The sequence below is a fragment of the Podarcis cretensis genome (genome assembly GCF_951804945.1).
Source record: "Podarcis cretensis genome assembly, chromosome: 9".
Lineage (NCBI taxonomy): Eukaryota > Metazoa > Chordata > Lepidosauria > Squamata > Lacertidae > Podarcis > Podarcis cretensis.
This window is the reverse complement of record NC_137178.1, coordinates 49,288,958-49,313,678: the sequence shown is the minus strand read 5'-3', so window position 1 is coordinate 49,313,678 and position 24,721 is coordinate 49,288,958. Positions and strand designations below refer to the sequence as shown.

Here is a 24,721-nt window from a genome sequence, read left to right as displayed (position 1 = left end):
TCCAGACAAAGGAGATTTGTATTTACATAAACACATATATTAAAATTACAGACTAGCCTTCAGTGGCGCAATGGGTTAGTGTTTGCATTTTGCATGTTTATATTGTTAACTACTCTATTCTGTTGAAGGGCTGCATACAATTATTATTTTTTCAACTTGCTGGTATATGTAAAGTCCCTCCATCTCTGATTCCACAGGCCATGTTGGCTACTGGGCTTCTAGGAACTGGAGTAACAGCATCTGGTAGAGTAACAGCTTCTCTAAAAGCAGAATCCCAAGTCTTTCACCACCAACGGTGGGTTGTATGTGCGTGTTGTTCGTGTGTTGTGGTTTTGTTTTTGTGTGTATTTGGTTGATTTCAAAACAACCCCCCCCCCTTCTCTGACGCAGAACGCGCGTTTCCAAGCAACAAGCAGCCCTGCGCCCAGGCGTTCTGACGCATGCGCCGTGGCCGTGCTCCTTTTTAAAAACAGAGCGGCGGCGACGGTTGCCGTGGCAACTGCCGTTATGGTGCTCGAAGGCGCTCGCGAAGGGAAGCTGCCGCTCCTCATGTCCTACTCCACCAGCCCGAGGCGCGCGGGACTGCCTCGGACGGTGCTGCGCTGGCTGCAGAGCCTCGACCTCAGCTTCTCGCCTACGCATTTCCGTAGGTGAGGCCGCCCCCCTTCCCACACGTTGGCCGCCGTGACACTTCCCGCCGTACCTGGGCGCCTCGGAGGCTGAAGACGCGCCTCGGGGTCAGCGGGAAGAAGGGGCCTGGTTTGCTGCATCTGTCTTGCCCGTGTGGGCACCTCGCCTCCTGCGAGAAGCGACTGCAAATCTCCCACGGAGCTCTGAGGGAGCTTGAACCGAAGCCCTTTGTCCACACGAATCCCCCTTAAGGCCAGGCCGGCCGTGAGGGCGCTTGCTAGAAAACACGGGAGGCTCTGGGGGAGGGGAGGGGTCGGGTGGCAAAGGCCGTCATTGGGGAAGGAGGGGTTTTTGCTATGTGTATATTAAATGTTTTCAGACCGAAGGCTGGGCGAACCGGTGAGCTAGAGAGAGAGGCCCTTTTAGGGAGTGGGGGGGGGGGGGAAGCACCTGTGTTCTGTTGTCATCACTGCTGGCAACGCCTGGTAAGATAGCATCCGCCTCCCCTTTATCCGTTGAGAATAGGTTTCCTTAAAAATTAAACCTGTGGGCTTGCGAAGTTTAGTCCAGAATTATGGTCCACAAGATACCTTTCTTTCCCTAGGAAGAAAGGTGAAATATACTCAGAGTCGCAAACTGATTTCATGCTCTTTATTCAGCTCATAGTGGTGAGGAGGAATGAATGGAAGTCCCCTCAAGGTATCTGCTTTATATACATTATTTACACAATGGGCTGCACATGATTGGCTAATTCTGGAATTCTACTGTAAGCCAATCAGGTTGTGGATTCACTTCTATCTGGAGCATGATTGGGTAGTTCCTGCCAACCAATCATACTGCTGCATTGTTCTAGGACCAATCAGACTGCTGCATTCTGAATCCTATTGTTCTAGGACCAATCAGGCTGCTGCCTTTTGGATCCTATTGTTCTAGGGCCAATCAGACTGCTGCAGTTTGGATCCTATTCAACCCAGTACATAACAAAAGGCTTTCATGGTGGCAGCCCCCACTGGAGGAATTGTAGTGGCTGCATCACAATCCTGGGTTTGCATAAAGGCAGCAAGCAAAAGTGAAGTCAGGTTGCACAAGAGTAGTGAGCATGGCATGACAGTGAGAAGGGAGAAACACTGAAAGGCGGAGGGGAGGGGAGAACTGGCAGTTTTAAGCAATGATAAGAGGTTTGAGTAACGTACTGTACTGTGGAATATTTGAGAGCTCTCATGAGGCAGCTGAGGAATGGAAGAGGGAGTAGTTTGGTTACAGTGAGAAGAGATGTGAAAGGGGGAGAGTGGCAGTTTTAAACTTACAGAAGTTTGAGTAAAGCAAGGGTGGGGTGACACGGGAAAACTGGCCTTAAACAGCACAGAGGCTTAAATAAAGCAGAGGTGGAAGAAAACAGGGAAAGAGACAATTTTAAACAATGATAGATTTGAGTTGAGCAGAGCTTTCCTAACTGTTGTCACGACACAAGTTTGTCGGCTGCAGTGTGTCGGTGTGTCACACACATACGTTCCCTGCATTCCTTCCAACGCTGGAAAGGGGTTAGTTTAACTGCCTATTTGCTAGTAAAACTGAATTACTGTGTAGCAAAATGATGCATGTCTAAAAAGCTCTGGAACAGTGTTAGCAGGGGTTACACTGGGTGAAAGGAGCATGGCAGTTAAAATAAGGTTTGAGTACAGCAAGGACTTGGGAAGGGCTCTGTTAATTTTGGGTGTTAACTTCTGTGTTGTACCCATCTGCTATTTCTCCTTGTTAAAACTTTTAAAAAACACCTCAGTGTCCGAACACCTCTTCTTTATACAAACTTCTGCTATTGTTTTAGTACAGCAAGAAGACAAACTGAAAGGGGGGGGGGGTGTCTGTTCTAAACTTTCCACTTTTCCATTCGTCTTCTGTCTCACATAAGAACGATAAAGGATGAAGAGCCTTCAAATATTCCATAGTATCTTCCCACAATGTATTTCATTCCTGATACCATGTGTTGTCTTCAATAAGTTCCAGATTCAGTGCAGTAATTTGGAAGGTGCTTTATTAATAAATGCCCATCCATCAGCTGAACTAAGCCTTTTCTGAGTGAGCTAATTGACAGGCTTGCTCTTAAGATTAAATTCATCTTAAAGATAAGAGTAGGAAAAAGGTGACAGTGAAAATGGGGGTACAAAAGCGGTTGCTAAGGTGAGAGGGTGATGTTTTGTGCGCAAGAGGGGTTGTAGAAAAGGAGAGAGCATGGGCATAAAAGTGACAGTGAAAACAGGCACAAAGTGGGCCTACAGACCAAATAGTGGTGACTTCAGACATGGGGTTGCGAAGGTGAAAAGCTAGCTTAGTAGATATGTGGGGTTGAAAAGGGAAGCTCTAGGGGTTAATGTGCGGAAGGGGGGAAGGATTGGTGAGTAGAGCCCCTAGTATACTAACAAGCGAACAATGTGTATACACTGATGTAATATTATACATTCTTGTGCCTGCATTTCAGTGTTGTCAAGTCACATATGATTATTTTGGTTATTATTGGGAATTCCATTGGCCACAAGCAACAGAAGTTTTTTTTTTTTTTTTTTAAATCCTATGTTGCAGAAATACATGTTTATTCAGTATCTTCACCTATTGATAGTTTAGGAATATATTCTCTTGATTTCTGTTTAATGCTGTTTACTCCTTACAGCAGAACCTCTCTCTGGTTTCCAGGAAGACTCCCCTCTCCCTTCTTCTTTATTTATTTATTTTTATTTTGTTTTTTCTTTATTTATGTAACCTGTACAGCTGGCAGAGGAACTTACAGCTGTTTTGTTGACTTATGGATATGAGAAGGGAGTGGGTAGGGATTTTTTCTTTCCACAAGAAAGTACTGTAATGGTTGAAAGCTCCAAAATTGATTTGGTAATGAAACAAAGGCTTCCCATCCAGGGAATGCCACTTTTTAATTAAGGCATGTAACTAATAGTGAACTTGTATTTATTTATACATTTTGAGCAGGGATTTTTCAAATGGCTATCTCATTGCTGAGATATTCTCTTGGTATTACCCAGAAGACATTCAAATGCGTTCCTTTGAAAATGGCACGTCCCTACCTGTGAAACTCAGCAACTGGTCACAGCTTGGAAAGGTATTTAATGTAGTAGTGAATTTCAAATATATGTTAAAGAGAAAAGGATGGGAACTTCTTTACTGTCTCACCCATTTTTATAGTCCAGTGCTATACATGTCTAAGATGCAAGTCTCATTCAGTTCAGTGGGGTTTACTCCCAGGTAAACTGATATAGGATTGCAACCTAATCTGTAATTATTTTGGTATGCATGATGCTTATGTACATACATGTATATTAAGATGTAATGATAATGGTATTTCAAATGCACAACTACTTGTGCTGGTTTTAAAATAGAAAATACTTTTGATGTATGTTTCTTTATTTGCTATGGCCCCAGTGAAACTTTGCATTTTTATACCTGCCATGACTATGTTATACAAACTGTGAGGCTAAAATTTTGGAGTCTACATTGTATTTTAGATAAGAATAAAAAACAGTTTTCATGTCCTTCAAGAAGAGCAGATTTCAAATGAATTAATGTATCTGAAACAAATTCTTCCTCCTTTATTAAAGTTCTTTGCAAAAAGAAATCTGCATCCCATCCGAGAGCTAATTGATGGAACAATTCATTGTAAACCAGGAGCTGCAGAAATATTTCTACAAGACATTTATACAATGCTGACAAACAGGCGGTGAGTTATATTTGTAACAACATTATATTTGAATGTTGCAAGTTGATGCCTAAAGATTGATGATACCTGTACTACCTGGTTTGGTATCAACAAACTTATTATTTCTATCAAACAGCTATTAAATAGTGCTAGTCTTAGACTTTTTTCAGAATTAGTGGAACATAAATTCCCCCCAAAAATCTTTATTCCTCCTTACTAAAGGGGGAAATTAAAAGGGGCAATTGCCCTCAATAGCATTTACAACTACCTATCAGACTGAATGCACATGATCCAGGCCTGTCTAACAAAACCTTAAAGTGATAGTCTCTTTCTCTTGCATCAGAATTTGTCACCAAAAACTACTGTTACATAGGCTTAATAATAATAATAATAATAATAATAATAATAATAATAATTTTTATTTATACCCCGCCCTCCCCAGCCAAGGCCGGGCTCAGAGCGGCTTACAAGCAATAATAAAAACAAGATGAATGATTACAAACTTAAAAACAAAAATAAAATACAACATTAAAATAATGGAACATTAAGATATTAAAATGTAGCCTCATCGCAGGAGGAGAAGGAAAAGAAGAAAAAAAAAGAGAGAGGGAGGGAGGGAATCAAATTGGCTCCAAGCCAAAGACAGGGTGGAACAACTCTGTCTTACAGGCCTGCGGAAAGAAATCAGATCCTGCAGGGCCCTGGTCTCATGAGGCAGAGCGTTCCACCAGGTTGGAGCCAGAGTTGAAAATGCCCTGGCTCTGGTCGAAGCCAATCTAACTTCCTTAGGGCCCGGGACCACTAGGGTGTTGTTATTTATGGACCTTGAGGCTCTCCGTGGGGCATACCAGGAGAGGCGGTCCCGTAGGTACGAGGGTCCTAGGCCGTGAAGGGCTTTAAAGGTCAAAAGCAGCACCTTAAATCTGACCCTGTACTCCACCGGGAGCCAGTGCAGCTTGAAAAGCACTGGGTGAATATGCTCCCATGGCAGAGACCCCGTGAGGAGCCTCGCTGCAGCATTCTGCACCCGCTGGAGTTTCTGGGACAGCTTCAAGGGCAGCCCCACGTAAAGCGAATTACAGTAGTCAAGCCTGGAGATGACCATCGCATGAATCACTGTGGCCAAGTCAGGGCGGGAAAGGTAAGGGACCAACTGCTTGATGCGGCGAAGGTAGAAAAATGTCGCCTTGGCTGTTGCTGTAACCTGCGCTCCATGGAAAGGGAGGCGTCAAGGATTACACCCAAACTCTTAACGGAAGGCAGTGGCACTAATTGGGCCCCCGCAAGAGAAGGGAGTTGGTCCCTCATCCCCATGCCATCCCGACCTAGCCATAGGACCTCTGTCTTCGAAGAATTTAGTTTCAATCGGCTCCCACGAAACCATCCAGCCACAGCTTCCAAGCATCTGGTCAGTGTGTTCGGGGTCGAGTCAGTGTGGCCATCCATCAGCAGATAGAGCTGAGTGTCATCAGCATATTGGTGACAGCCCAGCCCAAAGCTCCAGATAATCTGGGCAAGGGGGCGCATAAAGATGTTAAAAAGCATCGGGGAGAGAATTGCGCCCTGCGGCACTCCACACACCAAGGAGTGGCGCGACGACATTTCCCTCCCTAGTGCCACCCTCTGTCCCCGACCAGAGATAAAAGAGCACAACCAGTTACGGGCTATGCCCTGTATCCCCACGTCTGCGAGGCGGTGGTCCAGAAGATCATGATCGACCATGTCAAAGGCAGCTGACAAATCTAAAAGGATCAGCAGTCCTGACCCGCCTCGATCCAGTTGTCTACGGAGATCATCTGTTAAGGCAACCAGAGCCGTCTCCGTCCCAAAACCAGGACGGAAACCGGACTGAAATGGATCTAATGCCGATGTTTCCTCCAGAAACCTACCAAGCTGTTCAGCAACCGCTCTCTCAATTACCTTACCCAGGTATGGTAGATTTGAAACTGGGCGGTAATTGGATAGGCCTAAGGGATCTAATGAAGTTTTTTTTAAGAGTGGACATACCACTGCTTCCTTCAGTTCCCCTGGGAATGTCCCCGTGTCAAGGGACAAATTGATAATTTCAACCAGGGGGGTCCGCGCAACATCTGGACACTCCCTAATCAGCCAAGACGGGCATGGATCAAGGAGGCAGGTGGTGGGCCTACCAACTTGGAGGAATCTATCCACATCAGTAGGGAGTAGCCAATCGAAATGGTCCAACACTGGACCTGAAGTCAGTTGAGGGGCCTCCAGTTCAGTCACTGTATCTAAATTGGCAGGGAGGTCACGGCGGAGCAATAGGACTTTCTCCGCAAAAAAACTCGCGAATGCCTCACAGCTGTGGGTCGAATTTGTGCTTAAATTTGGTTGTCCTCCTAAGGACGTTATTGACCTAATTATTCTAAAAAGTTGTGCCGGGCGAGAGCTACCGGATGCAATGGAAGCTGCAAAGTAAGATTTCTTAGCCGCTTTCATAGCCATCTCATAGGCTTTCATAAGCGTCCTATAAGATGTTCTTGAGGCTCCGTCACGAGTCCGTCGCCATACTCGCTCTAGCCGTCTGAGATCCCGCTTCATTTTCCGGAGCTCCTCAGTAAACCAAGGGGCCCGGTTTCGACGGGGTTGCAGAGGGCGCTTAGGCGCAATCTCATCAATGGCTGCCAAGAGCCGGTTATTCCAGTCTTCAACAAGGTCATCTAATGAGTCGCCAGGAGGAGCAGGGTTCCGCAAGGCTTGTCGGAATCTATCAGGATCCATCAGTTTTCGCGGACAAGCCCAAATAGGTTCGCCACCCGAGCCGGGGAGGAGCGGGAAGTCAATCTTGGCTTTCAGAGCGTAGTGATCAGACCATGGCACTTCCACAGCAGGGAGCATGATCACATCTATGCCAGCCCCAAAGATCAGATCCAGCGTGTGGCCTGCTTGATGAGTGGGGCCCAAAACAACCTGGGAGAGCCCTAGTGTTGCCTGTGAGGAGGGAGCGGCATCGGCATGGACGTTGAAGTCTCCCAAAACCAGTAGGTTTGGGAACTCCAAGGCCCAGCCTGCCACCACCTCCAGCAGGTCTGACAGGGTGGCTGCAGGTGTGCTGGGTGGTCGGTACACCAGCCAGACAGCCAAGCTCTCCTTGGTGCCCCACACGAGACCAACACATTCAGTGCCGGAGATCGCCGGTGATGGCAGAGCTCTGAAAGAGCAATCCTCCCGGAATAACAACGCTACTCCTCCCCCCCGACCCACAGTCCGCGGTTGATGGAGGACAGAGAAACCTGGGGGTGTTATCTCATGTAGGGAGACTACTTCGCCTTCCCGTACCCAGGTCTCCGTCACGCAAGCCAGGTCAATCCCCTGCGAGACAAAAAAGGCTTGCAACATTGTAACAGCACAAGGCCTCAAACTGTCACAGAAGTCACAAAACTTTTTTTTCATTCCAAACACAAATACCTAAATAATTATAATTTCTCCCATTAGGATAAAACATATTCAGGATGAAGAGATTGACTTTACAGACAGTAATTATCAGGATAAATTACCAATGGTTGCGAGATCAACTGCTTCAAGGGCTATTAAGACCAACATTAAGCTAACAGAAATAATGGTGGAGCCCAATATTCAAAAAAACAGACAAAAAGTAAATGCCATTATCAATATGCATATGCAGCGACGGCAGCTTGAGAGGGAGCAAGTTCCAGGTGAGTAGCTTGGGAGGACAAAATGTTTCTTGAATGTCTTCTCTCTATTACATGCAAGAATAATGAACTGTAAGTTTTGCCTTTATTCAGGGTACATCAAGAGGGCTTCCTCTCTGGAAGGCTAAGGAACTCTAGATCCATCTATGATTTATTTTTTCTGCCTTGTAATGATCTTTTTATTGAGGGAGTATTTAATTTTGGCTACCTGATTATTTCTTTGCATCCCTTGGGTTGCTTTCTGCAAATTTTCTTTCCTTTTTATTACTTTATAATTATTGCATTGTATTAGATTGCTTCAATGGATTGTTTTTTCATTGTTTTCTGTTAGCTGCCTTGAGCACTGTTCAGTGGAAAGGTGGGATACGAAATATTGCCAGTGTGTAGCTACACTTCTTGCCACACTGAGGGATAGAAGCTTTCCCCCCGTCAAATTATTCCACACATTCTGATGTGGCACACACAGATTAATCTTCTGGTGGTAGTTCTTTATCCTTAATGAAGGATGGTTTTACCTTTCATCAGTATTAAGTCGTGTTGAAAAGACAATGATCTTGAAAATGTGATGTGTAAATCGCAGTACTTGCACAACAAATTGCTTTGTTTTTAAGAACGGTTTGGTATTAAAAAAACGCTGGGGGAGCGTGCTATTCGTCGTCCTTCCATGATAGTTCCTTCCGTGAGTACAGTGAAGATTCAGAAGGAGAAATCTATTCCTGTGCCAAGTAAGCATTATTTTTCTCTTTTGAAAGTCTCACACTTACTACTTGAATGTCATTACCATTGATCAAATTTAAATGTACATTAATTTTTTCATGAAGGCAATCTTATGAACATTTAATTGAGAATAAATCATTGGGACTTTTGAGTAAATGTAACTTAACACCAGGTTGCATGTTTAAACAAATGTCTATGTTGCTCAAATGTATAACCCTCCCTCTTTAATGTAACTTCATTGTGGAGAAGGCTATTGGTTTCTTTTAAATTAAGCTTCATGTCATAAATCTATTCTAAATCTATTTCCTGCAAATATACTCTATTAAATATAAATCCAAGAAGGTGATCACAATATGTTGCTCTCCAGATATTGCTGGAATATAGCTCCAGTCATCCCTACCTCTCGCCCTTTTGGCTGGAGCTGATGAGAGTTGGAGTCCAACAACATCTAGAGGGCACCAGATTGGTTTCCCTGATCTGAAGTTTTCAACCAATTAAAATACTTAATTGGCTGTCTTAATCTGTTGTTGAAATTTAGATAAATGTGTCTATTAATTACTCAAAATCTTCACACCGTGATGAGATAAAAGTGCAAAATAACTTAGTTTAATAAACAATGTCAATTTAATTAAAAATAAACTGTGATCGTGCCAGCTTTGTGAAGTTCAGAGATGATCCAGTAGCAGATTCAGAATAGCTTAGATTGATAAAGCCTGCCTTATAAAGGATTCTTAAAAGATGCCACTTAAAAAGTGCTTTGTTTTGTAACTGCATTTGTTGGGATGTAAAAGTACTGACCTTTTTTTCTGCTTAGGTGTAGCATCCACAGAAATCAGAGGCAAAACGGGTGTTCATTTCAAAACCGTCCAAGTGAAACAAGCTGAGATGCCCTTTAGATGTGAATTAAATTCTGGCACCTTAAACCATCATAAAGAATTGTAATTAGAGAAGTTTGAGAGAGCTCTTTTTCAACACAACAGAAGTCTTATGAAGTCTTTGCTACCATATTGGAGAACATGTGCCTTACTGCTATGCTCAATAAAGCATTTGTGCTGAGGTAAATACAAACTTGGAATCTGGTAGGTGCACAGATATAAGCTACATGAAAAGCAGATTATCAATGCTTTTTACACTATTGGATTCTCAAAAGTGACTTCTTCTAATGCTGGTGTATCTACCCTTGTATTCATAGGTAATGGTGCAAGTTTAATAAAACATGATTTTTAGGGCAAGCTGGGTTTATATTTTCAAACATTTTTCCTAGCATTAAAAATAAAACAATCTAAAATGTTTTATTTTGGTGAAATCTATAATCCTGAGCAAGCTTTTGAGCAATGCTTGGTAGAAAGTAATGTCTTACATAATTAAATGTTAAAATCAGCCAACCTCGCTAACTGTAAGGAATTTCTCCCAATAGCATTTTAAGTACTTAACATATTTTTTTGCACTCTAACTTTGGTGTGTCCCCTTAGATCACCTATACTTTGTTCTAATGTTAAAGTTTCCTTCTGTGTGGTCTTTCTGACTTCAGTAATGAAAACATTTTCTGTTTATTGATATGGATACTGAATTTCTGTGAGCAGAAACCCTTTTCATGGGATACCCCTCTGTGAGGGCGTAGAGACTGCTTTTTTGCTGAGTTTGTCTCACCCTTACAGCCCGTTGAAAAGATTCTTTAAGGAGTTTGAGAGACTCTGTTGAATAATATGAGAGGTTGCATGGGGACCTATAGCAGAAAGGGGAAACTGGTTGAAATAGCCTCCCTGCATTTTTCAGTAAGAACTTCTGTTGGATCTCAAACCCTTCTGCCAAAAGCCTCTATTTGCAGAAGGGCCATTCAGTCCAACACAGTGATAACTAAATGTATCTCATATGCATGTATTATTAAGAAGATATAATGCATTTTGCTACCTGTTGGTGCTCCTAACTTCAGTGCTGGGACAGGACAGAAGTAGAAAAAAAGTAAAATTTAACTATTGTTTTGACAAAATACTACCTATTCTTTTATAGCTTGACGTGAATAAGATGATTTTTTTTTTTAAGTCTTTGGTTCCACATTTTTAGGACATTGACAAACTGGAGTTTATTCTGAGCTGGCTGGCCCGGATGGTGAGGGGTAACAAGCAGTTGAGTTAGCTGTGTGTGCCCACACACTTTACAGCTTTGGTTTTTCTGGCCTCTTTCATTGCAAAATCATGAATTACCTGTTATATCTTTAGTCTACAAGCTCAGACATTTCAACAAACATGAAAGATAGGAGTTCTGCTATAGCTATTTTTTTGTAAACAACATACTGAATATAGTAGTGTTAATGACATGACCATATGCATCTGACAGTTTTTCTTAATCAGGTAGTCACTAGCTTAAGGCAGGGTTCCATCACAAACCAATAAATTTAGGTTACAAATTTAGGTTGCACAATTAAAGCTGGTTGGGAGGTCTTGTACAACAGACCAACTTTGCCCCCAGAATCAGACTTTAGCGATGGGGAAATGCACTAGACAGTGTACGATAATGTTTGTGTGACACAATGTCTAACCTTGTGAACAAATAAGGATGAATATGCAATAAATAGATTAACTAGAAGTGACTGGTCCCTATATTGAAATCATTTTCATCTTTGTTGTGTTTATTTACTTCCCTAGTTGGTATATTACCCAAACCAGGCTATAGAAAGTTCTTGTCTGTTTTGAACTGAAGGATTGGCTCTTTCATTTAGCTTAACTTCTCTTTTTAACCTTCTTACAGTTCTGGCTGCTTGATCTGTATTTATAGCCAGACATGGAATTATTGTCTGTGCACTGGACATTCACTATCATATATTCTAGACCTATAAATCCTACCACCAACACGGGCTTCCATTGGCCTCAAGTTCTTTATGATGCTTTGTCCATCTTCCTTGCCTAGACAATTGGGACTGATAGTTTTTGAAACTGCCACACAAGCAAGCACAAGTTTTTATTTCTTACACTCTTAAAGTTCTAGTTTAACTGCAGAAATACATACTTCCTGTTCCAGAGCAGGGCTTTGGGACAGCATCTCACTGCTTGTTCTGCTCTAACATTGTTACTGATTGGCTCCAGAAAATTTCATAAAATCTGGAGAATAGCTACAGAGGGAAATCTAGTTCCATAAATTTCTTCAAGCTTGGCCAACATTTTATTCATCACTTTGTTCACCTCACGATACTGGGGTTGCAGCCTGGGTCCTAGTAGAAAAGTGTACCCTTCCCTGGTAGGAACAAGTGAAAATTTCAAGTACTCTCGTTCACTCCCTGCCTTCAGTTAAAACTCTTGTTTTATTAACACAGGAATCTGCCTTATACAAAGTTAAGACCACTGACTCAATATTGTCTACAGTGACTGGCTGCTGCAGCTCTCCAGGATTTCAGACAGTATCTCTCCCAACCCTACCTGGAAATTGGGCCTGGTACCTTCTGCATGCAAAGCATGTGCTGTACTGCTGAGTCATTGTGATTCCTTAACAAAAGAATTCATATTCTTAGTCAGTTTGGTCCAGAGTAAATGAAATCTTTCCCATCCCCAATCCACCCCTTTTTCATAAAACTCCTGTCCTCATCAAATGTCTTTCTACCTTCCCAGTGCCACAACCTCCAGACATCTGAATCACATAGGACACACTTAACTATGTCCACAATATCTGAACCAGGAATCTGGCCTGATCCTTCTCTGTAGCAGGATTGTAAAACACAATCTGGAAATCAAGTAAACATTTATTTTGGCCATAAACAAGATATTTTTGTAGAAAAACAATGGTGGTTGCAAACATAGGACTTGTCTCTAGTATTATGAAGGAACAGCCACAGTGGTTCCTCCACAAAGTTTATTCAGTGAGGCCAACATGCATACTTAATTTACATGTGGTGTAGAACTTCTCACCTCTTTTTTTTTGCCATAATTGCGTTTTTTAACAAGAGGACAAACAGTAGCATAAACCCTTTTTATGAAACAATACCAATTTATTTAGGCATCTGGACCTCTGAATACAGTATTTTTACAATCACTAGAATGAAAGGAATTAAATACTTTAAAATTTACATCATGTATTTTGGTACATTCCAATAAGTAGTTTACTTACAAATTTTTCTTTGAAAATAAATTTTAGAAATATGCTTACTCATTTAAAATAAAGAGAAGTGTTGACAAAATATAAGAAAAAAGATTCTCATGCCAGTTGAAGTGTAAAACTAAGTATTCCAAAATACTTGCTAAACAATAATCTGTGTTTACTATACAACCATTTAATTTACGCATGAATAAATTATTAGATTATCAGAATACAATCCATCCTCCATAAGAGCTGCATAAACTCCATTCGTTTCAGAGGATATTGCACGGCAAACATGTTGCATTCAGTAGGATGTGTGCTTAGCTTCCACCACAAGGATACAAATACACAAACTTTACCTAAAATAGGAAGCATATACTCCCCATCATAAGCTGCTAGTTCTAAAAGCAGCCATACTGCTCCAAAATGTCATAAATAACATGTGAATGCATTTCAAATTATGAGCTTCAATTTGTGCTATCCTTGCAACTTAATAGAGTGCAGATACTTCTCTACATGCTTCACATGTTTGTCCACAGAAACAACATTTTAATCTATTCTCAAAAGTCCATGGCTACCAATGATATACATGACTCTTTGGATTATCAAAATTAATATAAAATTAAATTTACATAAAACTATCCTTCAAGTGGGATTCAACTTCAAATCCTCCAGCTAATAAATATAAAATGATAGCAACCAGCATATTAGCTGTTTTCAGTAAAAGTGAGTTCTTATGTTCTTTTGTTAGAATGGGTTGAGCCGTATTCCTGTACCCAGTGGAGAGAAAGGGTTCACTTTTGCCCACATTAACGCATCGTTGAGTGAAATTGTGGATTTTCCATCTTCAAGGAAAAACACTGGACCCTGTTGGATGTAAGAAGTATGGGGGGAGGGAAGCAAAATATTACACATTAAAAAAATACAGTACTCTTGAGAGAGAGCAATTGTGGCAGAAGTTAATACTTTCAAACTTCTCCTAAATGTAATACAGCTCCACTAAGAAATACCTGTATCCTTAATCCTGTCAAGCAAGAGATGTGAACATCTGAATGACTAGGAAGGTTAGAGCCTGTAACGTAATCTGGTCCAATTGTTACTTTCAGAGGTTCCTCTTTTATTCGAGACGTCAGTGTTGCATATATCTCTTGTTGCAATTCAGATGGGGGTGTAGGGGGCAATTCATCAGCAGATCTGTGTGAGAAATATATATCATTATTTGCAATAGTTTTCTTGACTTGAAACATATAAACAAGATTTTTATTTATTTTAAAAAAGCATCTAAAAGTTAACAGAATTTCTGATACATTTGTCCTCTACTAAAAGACAAAAGATCACAAATTCAAATCATCTAAAATTCTATTATGGTCATTGTACACCTACTTGTTTAGTGATTGAGTACAAGCTCTCCAAGCATCTAGTTCCTCAGAGAGTTGTTCAATTTTCAGGGGTACACACACCTCCCGTCTTTTTAAAAGCTGGCTGGAAAAGAATGCAATGTAACAGAAGTTTTGAAAGCATATGACAAATTCTAGCTCTATACAATTGGGCAATCTGAACAAACATTTAAAAACTGCATACAAATTATACAGACTGCTTTCTCACCCCATATGGAAGGTTTCTGGCAGGCAGCAATGAATCATATATATATATTACACAAAAAATTACAACAAATGAACAAGCCTCGTCAGCCCCTCTCCCCAGTTCCATCTGAGAGCACTTGGAAGATATAACTACTTTCACCAGTTTTGAAAAACACATTATGTCACAATCAGCAGGCTTTAGTGTGAGTGAAGAATCACCTGCCTACCCTTTTGTTTCATATCCTCTATAAGTCCTTGAAATCAGTTCAGTCTCAGAGACTTTTATGAAAAATACCTGCTGTTGATGGCCTGGTTGAATTGTAAACAGGACCACCATGGAAGTCAATCTTCCAGGTATTTAATACAATATCCCTCTCCTTTGTACAGAGTTCCAGAGCAGCTCACAAGAATTTAAGACACAAATAATAAAACCAATGAAATTTATTTAAAAGCTAGCAGCTTTTAAAGGATAAAACTAACAAAACTGAAAGGCCTGAGCAAATAAGATTAAAAAAATGGTATGAAAAAAAAATCAGACTGGGGCCAGGTGAGTATATCTTGGAGAAGGTTTAAAGCTACCACGGAGGAGGCCCTATCTCTGCTCACCTCCAGAAGTAAGGCAAGGAGACATGGAGAAAGGCCCTTGGAAATTTTAATACCCAGGGAAGTTCATATAAAAGAAAGGGCTGTTCCAGGTACCTGGGGCTCTCAAGCCATGCACGTACTTTAAAGGTAAGTCCCAGCCAGCACTTTGCATTCTGCTCAGAAACAGACCATTATCCTTAATAGTTTTAAAACTGGCTAGATGTCTTCCAATCAACCAGTCTTGGTAATTTTGGTGCATCATTTTGGACTACCTGAAGTTTCCAAATAGTTTTCAAAGACAGTCTCACATACAATGACTCATACAGTCTCACATACAATGTCTAACTGAGATATAATACTGGATTGTGTCTAGGCTCTTTGACCAGAGGGGTGATAGCTGACACACCTCCCTTAGCAAGTGAAACTATTTGGACCTCTAAAGTCCAGTTCTAGAAGCACCCAAAAGCTGCAAACCTAATCCTTTAGGGAAAATGCAACCCAAATCACACTGAATAGCATCTCCCAAACCAGATGAACCATCCACCAGCAGAACCTCTTTCTTGTCTAAATTTCAACTTCTTGGTCCTTATCCAGTCCTTTACTGATTCCACACATCATTTCAGCATCTCAACAGCCTCATCAAAATCTGATGAAAAGGAGAAATAGAGTTGGCTGTCATCTGCATAGTGATGACCCCTCACTCCATTTCTCCAGATATTCTCCCTCAGCATTTTCATGTACAGCACAGGGACAAAATGGAGCCCTGTGGCACACCATAGCATAAGTCCTGCTGGAAATGACAGTCCAGAACAGAACACAAGTACTGAACTGCACTATCCCCCAATCACCAGTCTAGAAAGATGCCATGATCAATCATATCCAAAGTCATTGAGAAGTCCAGGAGAATTAGAAAGGTCTCCATCTGCCATCTTGGCATTCCTCAATCATAGAGATGAAGGTAGTTTGGGGGCAAAACCCAGGTCTGAAGCCAGACTGAAATTGATGTGGATTGTCTGGGTTGTATGGTAAACACCACACTTCGCACAAGAAAGGTATATTTGCAACCTGCCAATCATAGAATTGGAAGGGACCATGAGGGCCATGTAGTCCAAACCAACATGGGGCTCGAACCCACGACCCTGAGATTAAGAGTCTCATGCTCTACCAACTGTGCTATATTTAGCACAATCTGAGATTTTCAAAGCAGTCTCACAACCACCACCTTCAAGGCAGTCAAGACCACCATGCTTGCAAGGAGGCAATAATGGCAGCTAGGTTCTCTGCGACTGGGCGCGCAATTACCTCCTAAACCAAGTTGATCAACTCTTTCCTGCTTATAGCTGCTATGGAGGCAGGAAGGGAAAGATTGAAGAAACATGCAGCAGGCTACATTCCTTGAAGCTCCTTATCCACATACTAGATTCACAATTTTTGAAATAAATCCAATAAAATACAACTAAGTAGTGCTCTAGATACATCTGGCATTACTGTAGGCTAGGGATGATGGGAATTGTAGTCCAAAACACCTGGAGAACACTAGCCCTGGCTAGTGTTGTCAAGCCCTGGCCCATTCCATCAGATTTAACACTCTAACCCAAAGGTTGGCAACCTAAGGCCCATGGGCTGGTTCCAGCCCATGAGCTTCCTGGAACCGGCCCAAGGCCATTCCATGGATAGGCGTGGGGATTCTGTGCTCTTTTTTTCATGGCGCCATTTTTTTTCTCGCCACAGGAACTGGCTTCTGGGTCAAAAGAGTGCCCGAAATAGTGTGTGCGCACGCGCACTCCTCACCCGGAGTGCCTGTACGCATACGTACACACTATTTCCAGCGCACTTCCGGGAGGGAGGAGCGCCCATGCGCATGTGCACACGTTATTTCCGGTGCTCTTCCAACCCAGAAATAGCTTGAGTGCACGCACAGGCATGCATGGGCACACACGCTCCGGCCCACCGAGAGGTCTGCCGGGGAGTGGACCGGCCTGGCCTGAAAAAACGTTGCAGACCCCTGCTCTAACCCCTAAAGTATTACATATAACCTATGCCAAAAAAACTAATAATAATTGTTAAGGCTACCACATCCATATGTTTAGTTCATCTTTGCTATAAAAAAATAGAAGCTATCTCTCATTAGTATTTCTTATTTCTTTACCTTGTATCGATTTACAAAATAAAACCCATTTGGAACATTACGCTAGAAAATCCCAATGTCCCTTTGAAACAGTATTTGTGGTTCCCATGTTATATGCCAAGTAAATCAAGGCAGCTGAGAAATTAGATTTTACAAAGACTAAGCCAATTTCAAAGGGATTAATCACTATTCAAGTGCCAAGGAACATCATAAGTAATAATTGACAGCATTGGAGGAAAGGAAACAATCAAATCCATCATAATCCCAATGGATGCAACTATTATTTAATAAAGAATTACCTTGTATATTCATAAAGTGCTGGCACAATGCTAGTGTACTGTCTTCTAATAGCCAGTAATGCACCAATGTAACCACACAATATTAACAACTCATTTCTAAATCTGAAAATAGAAGAACATTAATAAGTGCTTCCATTATTTTGCCCAGTCATTATGAAAGAAGATCATAGACATAAAACTTGTTTACTATTGAGCAATGGGACCTTCTCTCCTTCCTCAGGTGGCCCCAAAATCTACTCCAGAGCTGCCACCCCCCCCCCAATCATTTGGAGCAGATTCTGAGGAGAACTGCAGTGGAGAGGAGATGATGTTGAAGTCCCACCGCTTAAGTGGAAGTCTGTTCCACATCCACATGGACAACTCTGGATAAAACCCATACTCTCTTTCAAAGCAGTAAATTAACATGTTTAAAACATAATAAAACAATAACAAAACAAAACAGCAAAAGCAATGCCAGCTCCAAACTTAAGGGGGCTTTTGCTCCCCATACCTCCCCATACCCTTTCTCCTCCACTTCTCTCACACACTTTTCTCCAGTGGTGCTGCCACTTAGGGTAACAGTTTAGCACTGGGCAAGTGGAGATGTCACTTATGAATGAGAACCAGGGTATTACATTTTGGGCAAATTAAAGTGGTGGGTGGCCACTGCAGATGGGAGCAGATCTTGGCAACTGTTCACCTACTCATCACTGAAAGGACAGCCTGGCGGCCCAGGGACAGCACTGGATTTAGGGCAGTGTGGGTGGTTCTCCTTGCACAGGGCCCAGGGCACAGAATTTAGAAGATTCATAATTGAGAAGATCCATTTTGGGGTGCCAAATTTTGGGCTCACCAGGGCAGCCCATTAGGAAGTATTACCAAAGTCTGCCCCTACCAGTGATGAGGGCAGTAATTGGTGGTACAGCCAGGTCAGACAAGTGATGGACACCCAACTGCTGATGCTAGGCCGGAGCAAAGCCGAAATCTAAAAAACATCTAGCACAGGGAATATCTCCAAAGGAACAACCCAGAAGCATATCTAAAGCCAGCAAAAACCGGCAATATCCCATGTTTACAGAATACATGGTTTTAAAAAAAATGCTTGCAGAAAAATGCATTTTTTACCATAAGTATTCTTTATAATGAGGTGAAGATCTGACCTCAACATGCTCTAGAATAAAACACTGCAGAACTCAACTGCACTTCTACAAAAAACAGAATCTGTTTATTATTATACATGAACTCATCTAAAATCGTCCTATGTTCATCTGTTTAAAATGGTCAGCTCTGGTTTTACTTTATTTCTCTTCAGCTTAGTTGTGCTGGGGCTATTTAAGACGTACTGGCAATGGAGGGCACAGGGGTAAATAAAGTCTAACCATAGAAATAGCTCAGATTTAATTTCACAACTTTCACAAAGCATACTTACTCACTACATTTATGAAGTAACAACTTTTCTGTCCGGATATAGCTTAGAAGATCAAGAAATGGACAGACTGAGTCCAAGGTCCACTCTGAACTACTGATTTGTTCTGTCAAACACAAAAGGAGAAGAAAAGTTTAAAGTGTTGAAGAACGGAAAAACCAAGCAAATATTAATCTTTTAGATTTTCTGACTCATTAAGAAGCCTACCTTTCACATAATGAATGCCTATTGGAAGTGCTTTTTCTGGTTCTATAGTTAACAAATAATACTTTATTGATTCAAATATATTTCCTTCCTCCTGAGCTGTCTCTGCTAACTGCATACATTCTTCTACATCTGGTAGGCTGCACTGAAAAACAAAACATTTACAAAACAACATTTATGACAGTATTTGTACAGGAAGCTGGGGTTTTGCACAAGAATGGGTGCAGTGTCCAACATGAAATGCTCCCCACAACTTAAAACCAGTTTCTTTCCCAGGCAGTGCAAAGGAACATTACAAGGAATGGAAAGTCTGTGTGCAATTTGTGTATCCTGAGGCCGTTGTCTTTGCACTAGGCACATTATTTATGCTCCAGAGTACAAGTAATCTGCGTGGCATACATAGGGGATGTATGTCCAGACTTCTCATTCACCATAATGCCCTTGCACATACATACATCCTTACACTGGGATAGGAAAACAGGGCTCTGTTAAGTCCTGCAGCACACCTCTGCATTGCAGCATCAAGCCTGAACAAAACCGGACTTCACTCATTGTACACACAGCTAAATCTATAGTATCCTTTCCATCAGAAAAGAGTATTCCATGTAAACCTACTTTTCAAGCTGATGTAGATATCTTAATACTATAATAAGGCCACAGATCAACAGCTCAGTTATGCACACTAAGCTTCATCTGTAGAGATACTTTCTATTGCCATCCGCAAGAAAAATTATTGGTATGTCCAACAGGAAATGACTGCTTCTTCCTGTGCATACAGGACTTGGATAGCAAATATTTTTTTAAAAAAAGTAAAGGTAATAAATAACATAGAGGATTGTGATTATAGTGCACTCTAATAGGAAGAATCCTAAAATAAATGTATCTAGGTATTAACAAATTAACATAAAACTTCTTCTGCTACTCACATAAATGGTTAAGAGACAGTTGACCTCTTAAGTGTACCTTTTCATGTAGGTCATTTATCTCTGCTGTGCATCCAGGATAGAAAGCACAAAGCTTTACTAACTGTAGCTCATTATTGGGGATCATCATAAGAAGATCTGCTGCTAAATCCCTGTGAAAAGACAAACATGCCACAGTTATTTAGCAATGTGAAAAGGTGGCAGTGAGCAATGCTAGAATTAAGATTACTTGTTCTGCTCCCATTCCTCTCTTAACTGGCTGTGAAACTGTAGGTGAGGTGAAGCTACTTTTATGCAGCGGACAGCTCTGGAAGAGAGTGTGGTAACGTAGAAGATACTGCATACTAACAATGAGCTCAAGAGCTTTTAATGCAGTTGTAAAACGGATGTACACAGTCCTGACTCAGATTATCACCTAAACCATGATTTGGGTGACCAGCAGCAAGCCTCAAGATGGGGAAGTGAAAAAGCTTCCTACTTTCCAACAAACCACAGTTTCACAATGCATTGAGCTTGAGGAACTGTGGTGTGTTCTGACGAAAGTCACTTAACAAAACAAATGACCACTAGAACAAACTGCTGCTTCTGTTTGGTCATTACAGAGAACTGTGGTTTGTTCTAAAGTGAAAGCAGAAGCTTCTACTCTCCTTCTCTCATGCTTGGGCCACTATCAAATTACCATTTTCAGATCCCTAGGATAGCAAACAGCTATGTATGAATACTTCAGGTAATTTGGACATGCTTTGGTGAAGTCATAAAATACAATTCTATGAACAACAACAAAAATCTAATTCAGGTAGATTTATCTTTCAAGATCAAAACCACATCTTTCAGTACCATTTTTAAAAAATTAAACAGCTACTAAGTTTATTCCATTTTCAGCAACTATATAGGCCAGGCATGTCCAAAGTCCGTTTCGGGGGCCTAATCCAGCCTGCCGGTCGATTTAATCTGGCCCCCATGACAGTATATGTCCTGGGCTAAAATCCTAAAAAAATGCTCAGCAACTTCAATCCAAAAAAAAAAAAAGCTCAACAACAAAAAGCTCAACAACTGTGTTCGGCCCTCACGCATGTTCACTTCATCAATTCTGTCCCTCTTTGAAAAAAGTTTGGGCACCCCTAATTATAGGCAGTCTGTGACCTCTTAGAAAATACATCTTGCAACTCCAGAAATATTGCTGCTATCAAGCTGTCTTAGTTCACTGTAGATGGTGTGCATTATATAGTCAATAGTATATGAGCTTAACAAGTTGTTACCACAGTGAAGGGATGGGCAACATGTGGCCTCCCAGATGCTGTTGGACTCCAGCTCCTAACCAAAATGGCCAATAGTCAGGAATGATGAAAATCCAAAGGAATCCATCATTCACCATTCTGTATCAGGAAATCTCCATACACAAAATGAGAATGTGCACATTGTGTTATCCATGACACTATCAAGGGGGAAATTCTGCATCTTCATATACCAGAACCTTGCATGCACGAAGAACCTCAGGTGTATGACTAGCAACTGCTTTGTTTATTGAGTACTGCTCCCCATGGGATTATATTTTAAGTACTGGAGGAGTGCTTCTATAGAAAGCTATTTGCCATCTGCGCTCCAAGAAATAGTTGGCAAGTATGTATACCAATTTGTACATATGCATACGCCCAAATAAATGTTCACTTAGGATAGATTATGATCCTTCTATTGCTTGGCTGGCAAGGCAGCCATCAACTTTCAAGAAACAGTTGCCCAAAGAAGGGTTTTAGGAAAACCTAAATATTGGAACCAATCTCCAGTGTTGCCATTAACACGGCTGCAATGCCGGCATAATATTAAGCATTCAAACACCACAGCTGTTGAATCACTAACCTCAGTTCTTATGTGCTAGTATAGTATCAAGATCAAATTGTCAGAACTGCAAATGTTCTGCTTCGTGAAGGCATGGGACAAGAGGGATATCTTAAGGATATGCCCTTACTTTCTGTTCTTACAGGCTGAATTCTCATCAATAACCCATTATGTTTCTTTTCAGCCAGTCTGTTCTACTTATCATGCAAAGTATTTTGTTCTATTAGAAAAGCCAGCAGAGGATGAAGGATTTTCTTTTCAGTCTAACCCGAAATGTCATGCTTTGCAGAGGATAGATTAGAATGTCCTTCTAGAGAAAAGAAAGTACCTGTATCCAGGTGATGGAAAGCTAAAACAAAGATATTCAAAATGTAACAGACAAAAACAGTATTCATATACTAGACACACACAGGACAAATGGTGAGAGGCTGGGATTTTTTTAAAAAAAGCAGGGAAAGGAACCGAAAGCTCCAAATTCTTATTCTGCTTCTACTACATGCAACATGCAAACTGCAATTTTATGTATCCCATGTTAACTATCTTTTGACTTTTTATGTAAAAACAATCCTACCGTTAACAAAACATTACCCAAATCGCAAAGCTTTAGGCAATAATGAATTCCAATATTCATTTTCTTGGTCATGATTTTATTTCAGATTTTACCATCTATGGGAAATATAATACTGAGAATAACTTGAATAACTTAAATCAACTGATTTTATTCGATTTACTGAGAGTATGGCTAGTAGTGGTTATCACCCAAGCTGCAAAAGAAAAAAGCTCTATTGACTCGGAAAGCAATATGCTAAAAGCTTTACGTTCTCTTAAATGGGAAGCAAAGGATAAAGCTGCGAGTGCTTGCAAGAAGTTGGATTGTGAATTCATTGTGCTTGTGGAATCCAATCATACAAACTCTGGTTTGTATGATTGGATTCCACAAGCATATGATTTTGCAAGGAGTAGAAAGGCTTAGCTATAAGCTCCACAGTCATCTCAGTATGCAGTTATACTCAGGAAGGTTACAGCATGCCATCACAGAAAGTGCAACACATACTGCTGTCCTCACCAAAGTTAATTTTGGTGCAGTGTGGGTCATGGGCAACACCACCTGATTTTTGCTTATATTTTGTTTCCCTTTGGCCTCTCCTGTACATACCTTAAAACAACTGTGGGCCTCTACTTTTCTGCACCTTCCTCTTTCATTTTATTTGTTTGCCAAGGAGCTGAGAAACATAAATGAGCACAGAAAGGCAGTGGCGTAGCATGGGGGGTGCAGGGGGGGCCGGCCGCACTGGGCGCAACATCTGGGGGTTAGGGTTAGGGATAGGGTTAGGGTTAGGGGGCGCAAATCCAGGGTTAGGGGGTGCAAATTACTTGCCTTGCCCCAGGTGCTGACAACCCACGCTACGCCACTGCAGAAAGGCAATCTCCAAGACTTTGTTATGGCTGGAGAAGACGGAGCAATTGCTAAACTTAGAGGACGGGGGTGGGGTGTCCCTTTTCACATCCCCTCCCATAAAGTGGCAACTGCCAATACATTTCTCTCATCCACTTATGTCTAGCAGCTATATGCAAGACAAGTGTTCTTGAAATTAAGAACAGATTTTGGACACTATCATTTAGTCACAGAAAAAAATGAGCTCTGTTAAAATTGCACTCCTGACATAAGCCACAATCCAAAGTAACTATTTTCTTCCAACCCTTATCAAAACCATGAGGCTAATAGTTATCCCATAACACTTTGCTTGGATATGCAAAGTAAAATGAAAGGAGAAAAGCAAAACATCACCCCAAATTTGAAACGAACTATCCTGGATTTCTTCACATTATCTGAATCTAAGCTGAGGATTAGGGGACGATTCCCACCCCACCCTTTCGGCTCATTTCAATGTGTGCAGATTTATTCCCTCATGGATTATCTGTCAAATCAGCCACATGGGTCAGAAAATCAACATAGATTATTGTGTGCGCACTAGCAATCTGTACTTGCTGCAACTTAGTCATATGTCCATTTTATGCACGGGGCATTCAATCTGTGAGATGTAGTTTTAATGTTTGTGGATTGAAAAAATAAGCTCAAAAGGTACTTAGAAGAACTGATTCTAACCGAGGTGGAATCACAAAGGTGGTAAAGACAAATGCGGACACACACAAGCATGCTCCTGGTGCACTTTAGTCACTCAAGCAGAGCACAAATCCTAGAACTGTCTCAGAAATCTACCCTGCCTACTGATACGGTAGTTATTACTCCTGCAATATGGAAGCACTTGGTACTAGCCAAATGAAAAACTATTGACTTGGTCTTGCTAATTTTATATGGCATTTTTCTGTTCTAAGAACATTGGAGTTTGTTCATAATATGCTACTGTAGTTGAGTTTTACTTTTTAATAGTTTCTTCTGGATAAAAAAAACCAAAGGTTCCTCAAAGTTGTTGTTGCTGTTTTCAAAATATGAGACTCTGGTGTTCTATAAAAGTGTCCAAGGTTTGTTAGAGTGAAACATTCTTTGGAGTAAGAAGTTCTTACCATGTTGTTATAGTCATACATTTTCTTGCTAGTAACTCTAGCGCATATTGTGTTGCTTGTGCTGCACATTCTCCTAAGACAGTACCCACACTGACAGCCAATTCCAATTCATTTCCACGAATCAGGTTTGCCATGGCAAGCTTGCTCAATAAGAAAATCATATCATTAAGCATCACAAACACTTAGGATTCATTGAGACCAGCATTGTAAAATATTTACTTTCCAATGCTACATTAAAGAGTGACAAAAACATGCATTAATGAACAAGACTCATGGTTTGACCTGCTTTACTTTATATCACTGTAAGCAATATTTTGTCTATAAGCAAACCAGCTAAAAGTGAATTACTATTTTAAATAGAAGAGACACGTCAACCCAAGCTATTGCCAACTTCTAGAAAATTTAGAATAAACAGGAATTTCTGTAACTCATCCAACCTTCCC

General features: G+C 41.1%; 2 protein-coding genes and 2 long non-coding RNA genes across 14 annotated transcripts in view; 2 read left to right on the top strand and 2 right to left on the bottom strand.

Moving 5' to 3' along the window:
- The window catches only part of LOC307224558, a 34,550-nt gene extending 33,329 nt beyond the window's left edge, over window positions 1-1,221 (bottom strand). For both annotated transcript variants that reach the window (XR_013842649.1, XR_013842650.1), the window contains exon 1: window positions 1,081-1,221. This is a non-coding gene — a long non-coding RNA (uncharacterized lncRNA). The remainder of the gene's footprint in view (window positions 1-1,080) is intronic.
- Window positions 446-11,311, top strand: SPATA4 (spermatogenesis associated 4). 2 transcript variants are annotated; one of them, XM_079991450.1, is made up of 6 exons: window positions 446-646; window positions 3,660-3,736; window positions 4,233-4,351; window positions 7,787-8,007; window positions 8,616-8,729; window positions 9,536-11,311. In XM_079991450.1, the coding sequence occupies exons 1-6, from the start codon at window positions 508-510 to the stop codon at window positions 9,661-9,663; spliced, it is 798 nt and encodes a 265-aa protein (XP_079847576.1). In that variant the 5' UTR covers window positions 446-507; the 3' UTR covers window positions 9,664-11,311. The 2 variants fall into 2 exon arrangements, with proteins under 2 accessions (XP_079847576.1, XP_079847575.1); XM_079991449.1 differs by having other exon boundaries at window positions 447-650; window positions 3,607-3,736.
- Window positions 1,103-3,187, top strand: LOC307224556. Its single transcript, XR_013842647.1, has 2 exons — window positions 1,103-1,242; window positions 1,618-3,187. It is a non-coding gene; the product is annotated as an uncharacterized lncRNA (long non-coding RNA).
- Window positions 11,312-12,436: 1,125 nt separating the features above from the next.
- WDR17 (WD repeat domain 17) overlaps window positions 12,437-24,721 on the bottom strand; it is a 53,054-nt gene continuing 40,769 nt past the window's right edge. For 6 of the 9 annotated variants that reach the window (XM_079991353.1, XM_079991352.1, XM_079991350.1 and 3 more), the window contains exons 22-30: window positions 24,279-24,418; window positions 22,081-22,101; window positions 19,957-20,068; window positions 18,997-19,138; window positions 18,793-18,895; window positions 17,385-17,486; window positions 14,173-14,271; window positions 13,800-13,983; window positions 12,437-13,656 (exon numbers count right to left, since the gene is read on the bottom strand). In XM_079991353.1, the coding sequence (XP_079847479.1) occupies window positions 13,537-13,656; window positions 13,800-13,983; window positions 14,173-14,271; window positions 17,385-17,486; window positions 18,793-18,895; window positions 18,997-19,138; window positions 19,957-20,068; window positions 22,081-22,101; window positions 24,279-24,418 (1,023 nt within the window). In that variant the 3' untranslated portion in view covers window positions 12,437-13,536. Of the gene's footprint in view, window positions 13,657-13,799; window positions 13,984-14,172; window positions 14,272-17,384; window positions 17,487-18,792; window positions 18,896-18,996; window positions 19,139-19,919; window positions 20,069-22,080; window positions 22,102-24,278; window positions 24,419-24,721 lie in introns of those variants that run through there. The other 3 variants (XM_079991348.1, XR_013842581.1, XR_013842582.1) reach the window with 3 other exon arrangements.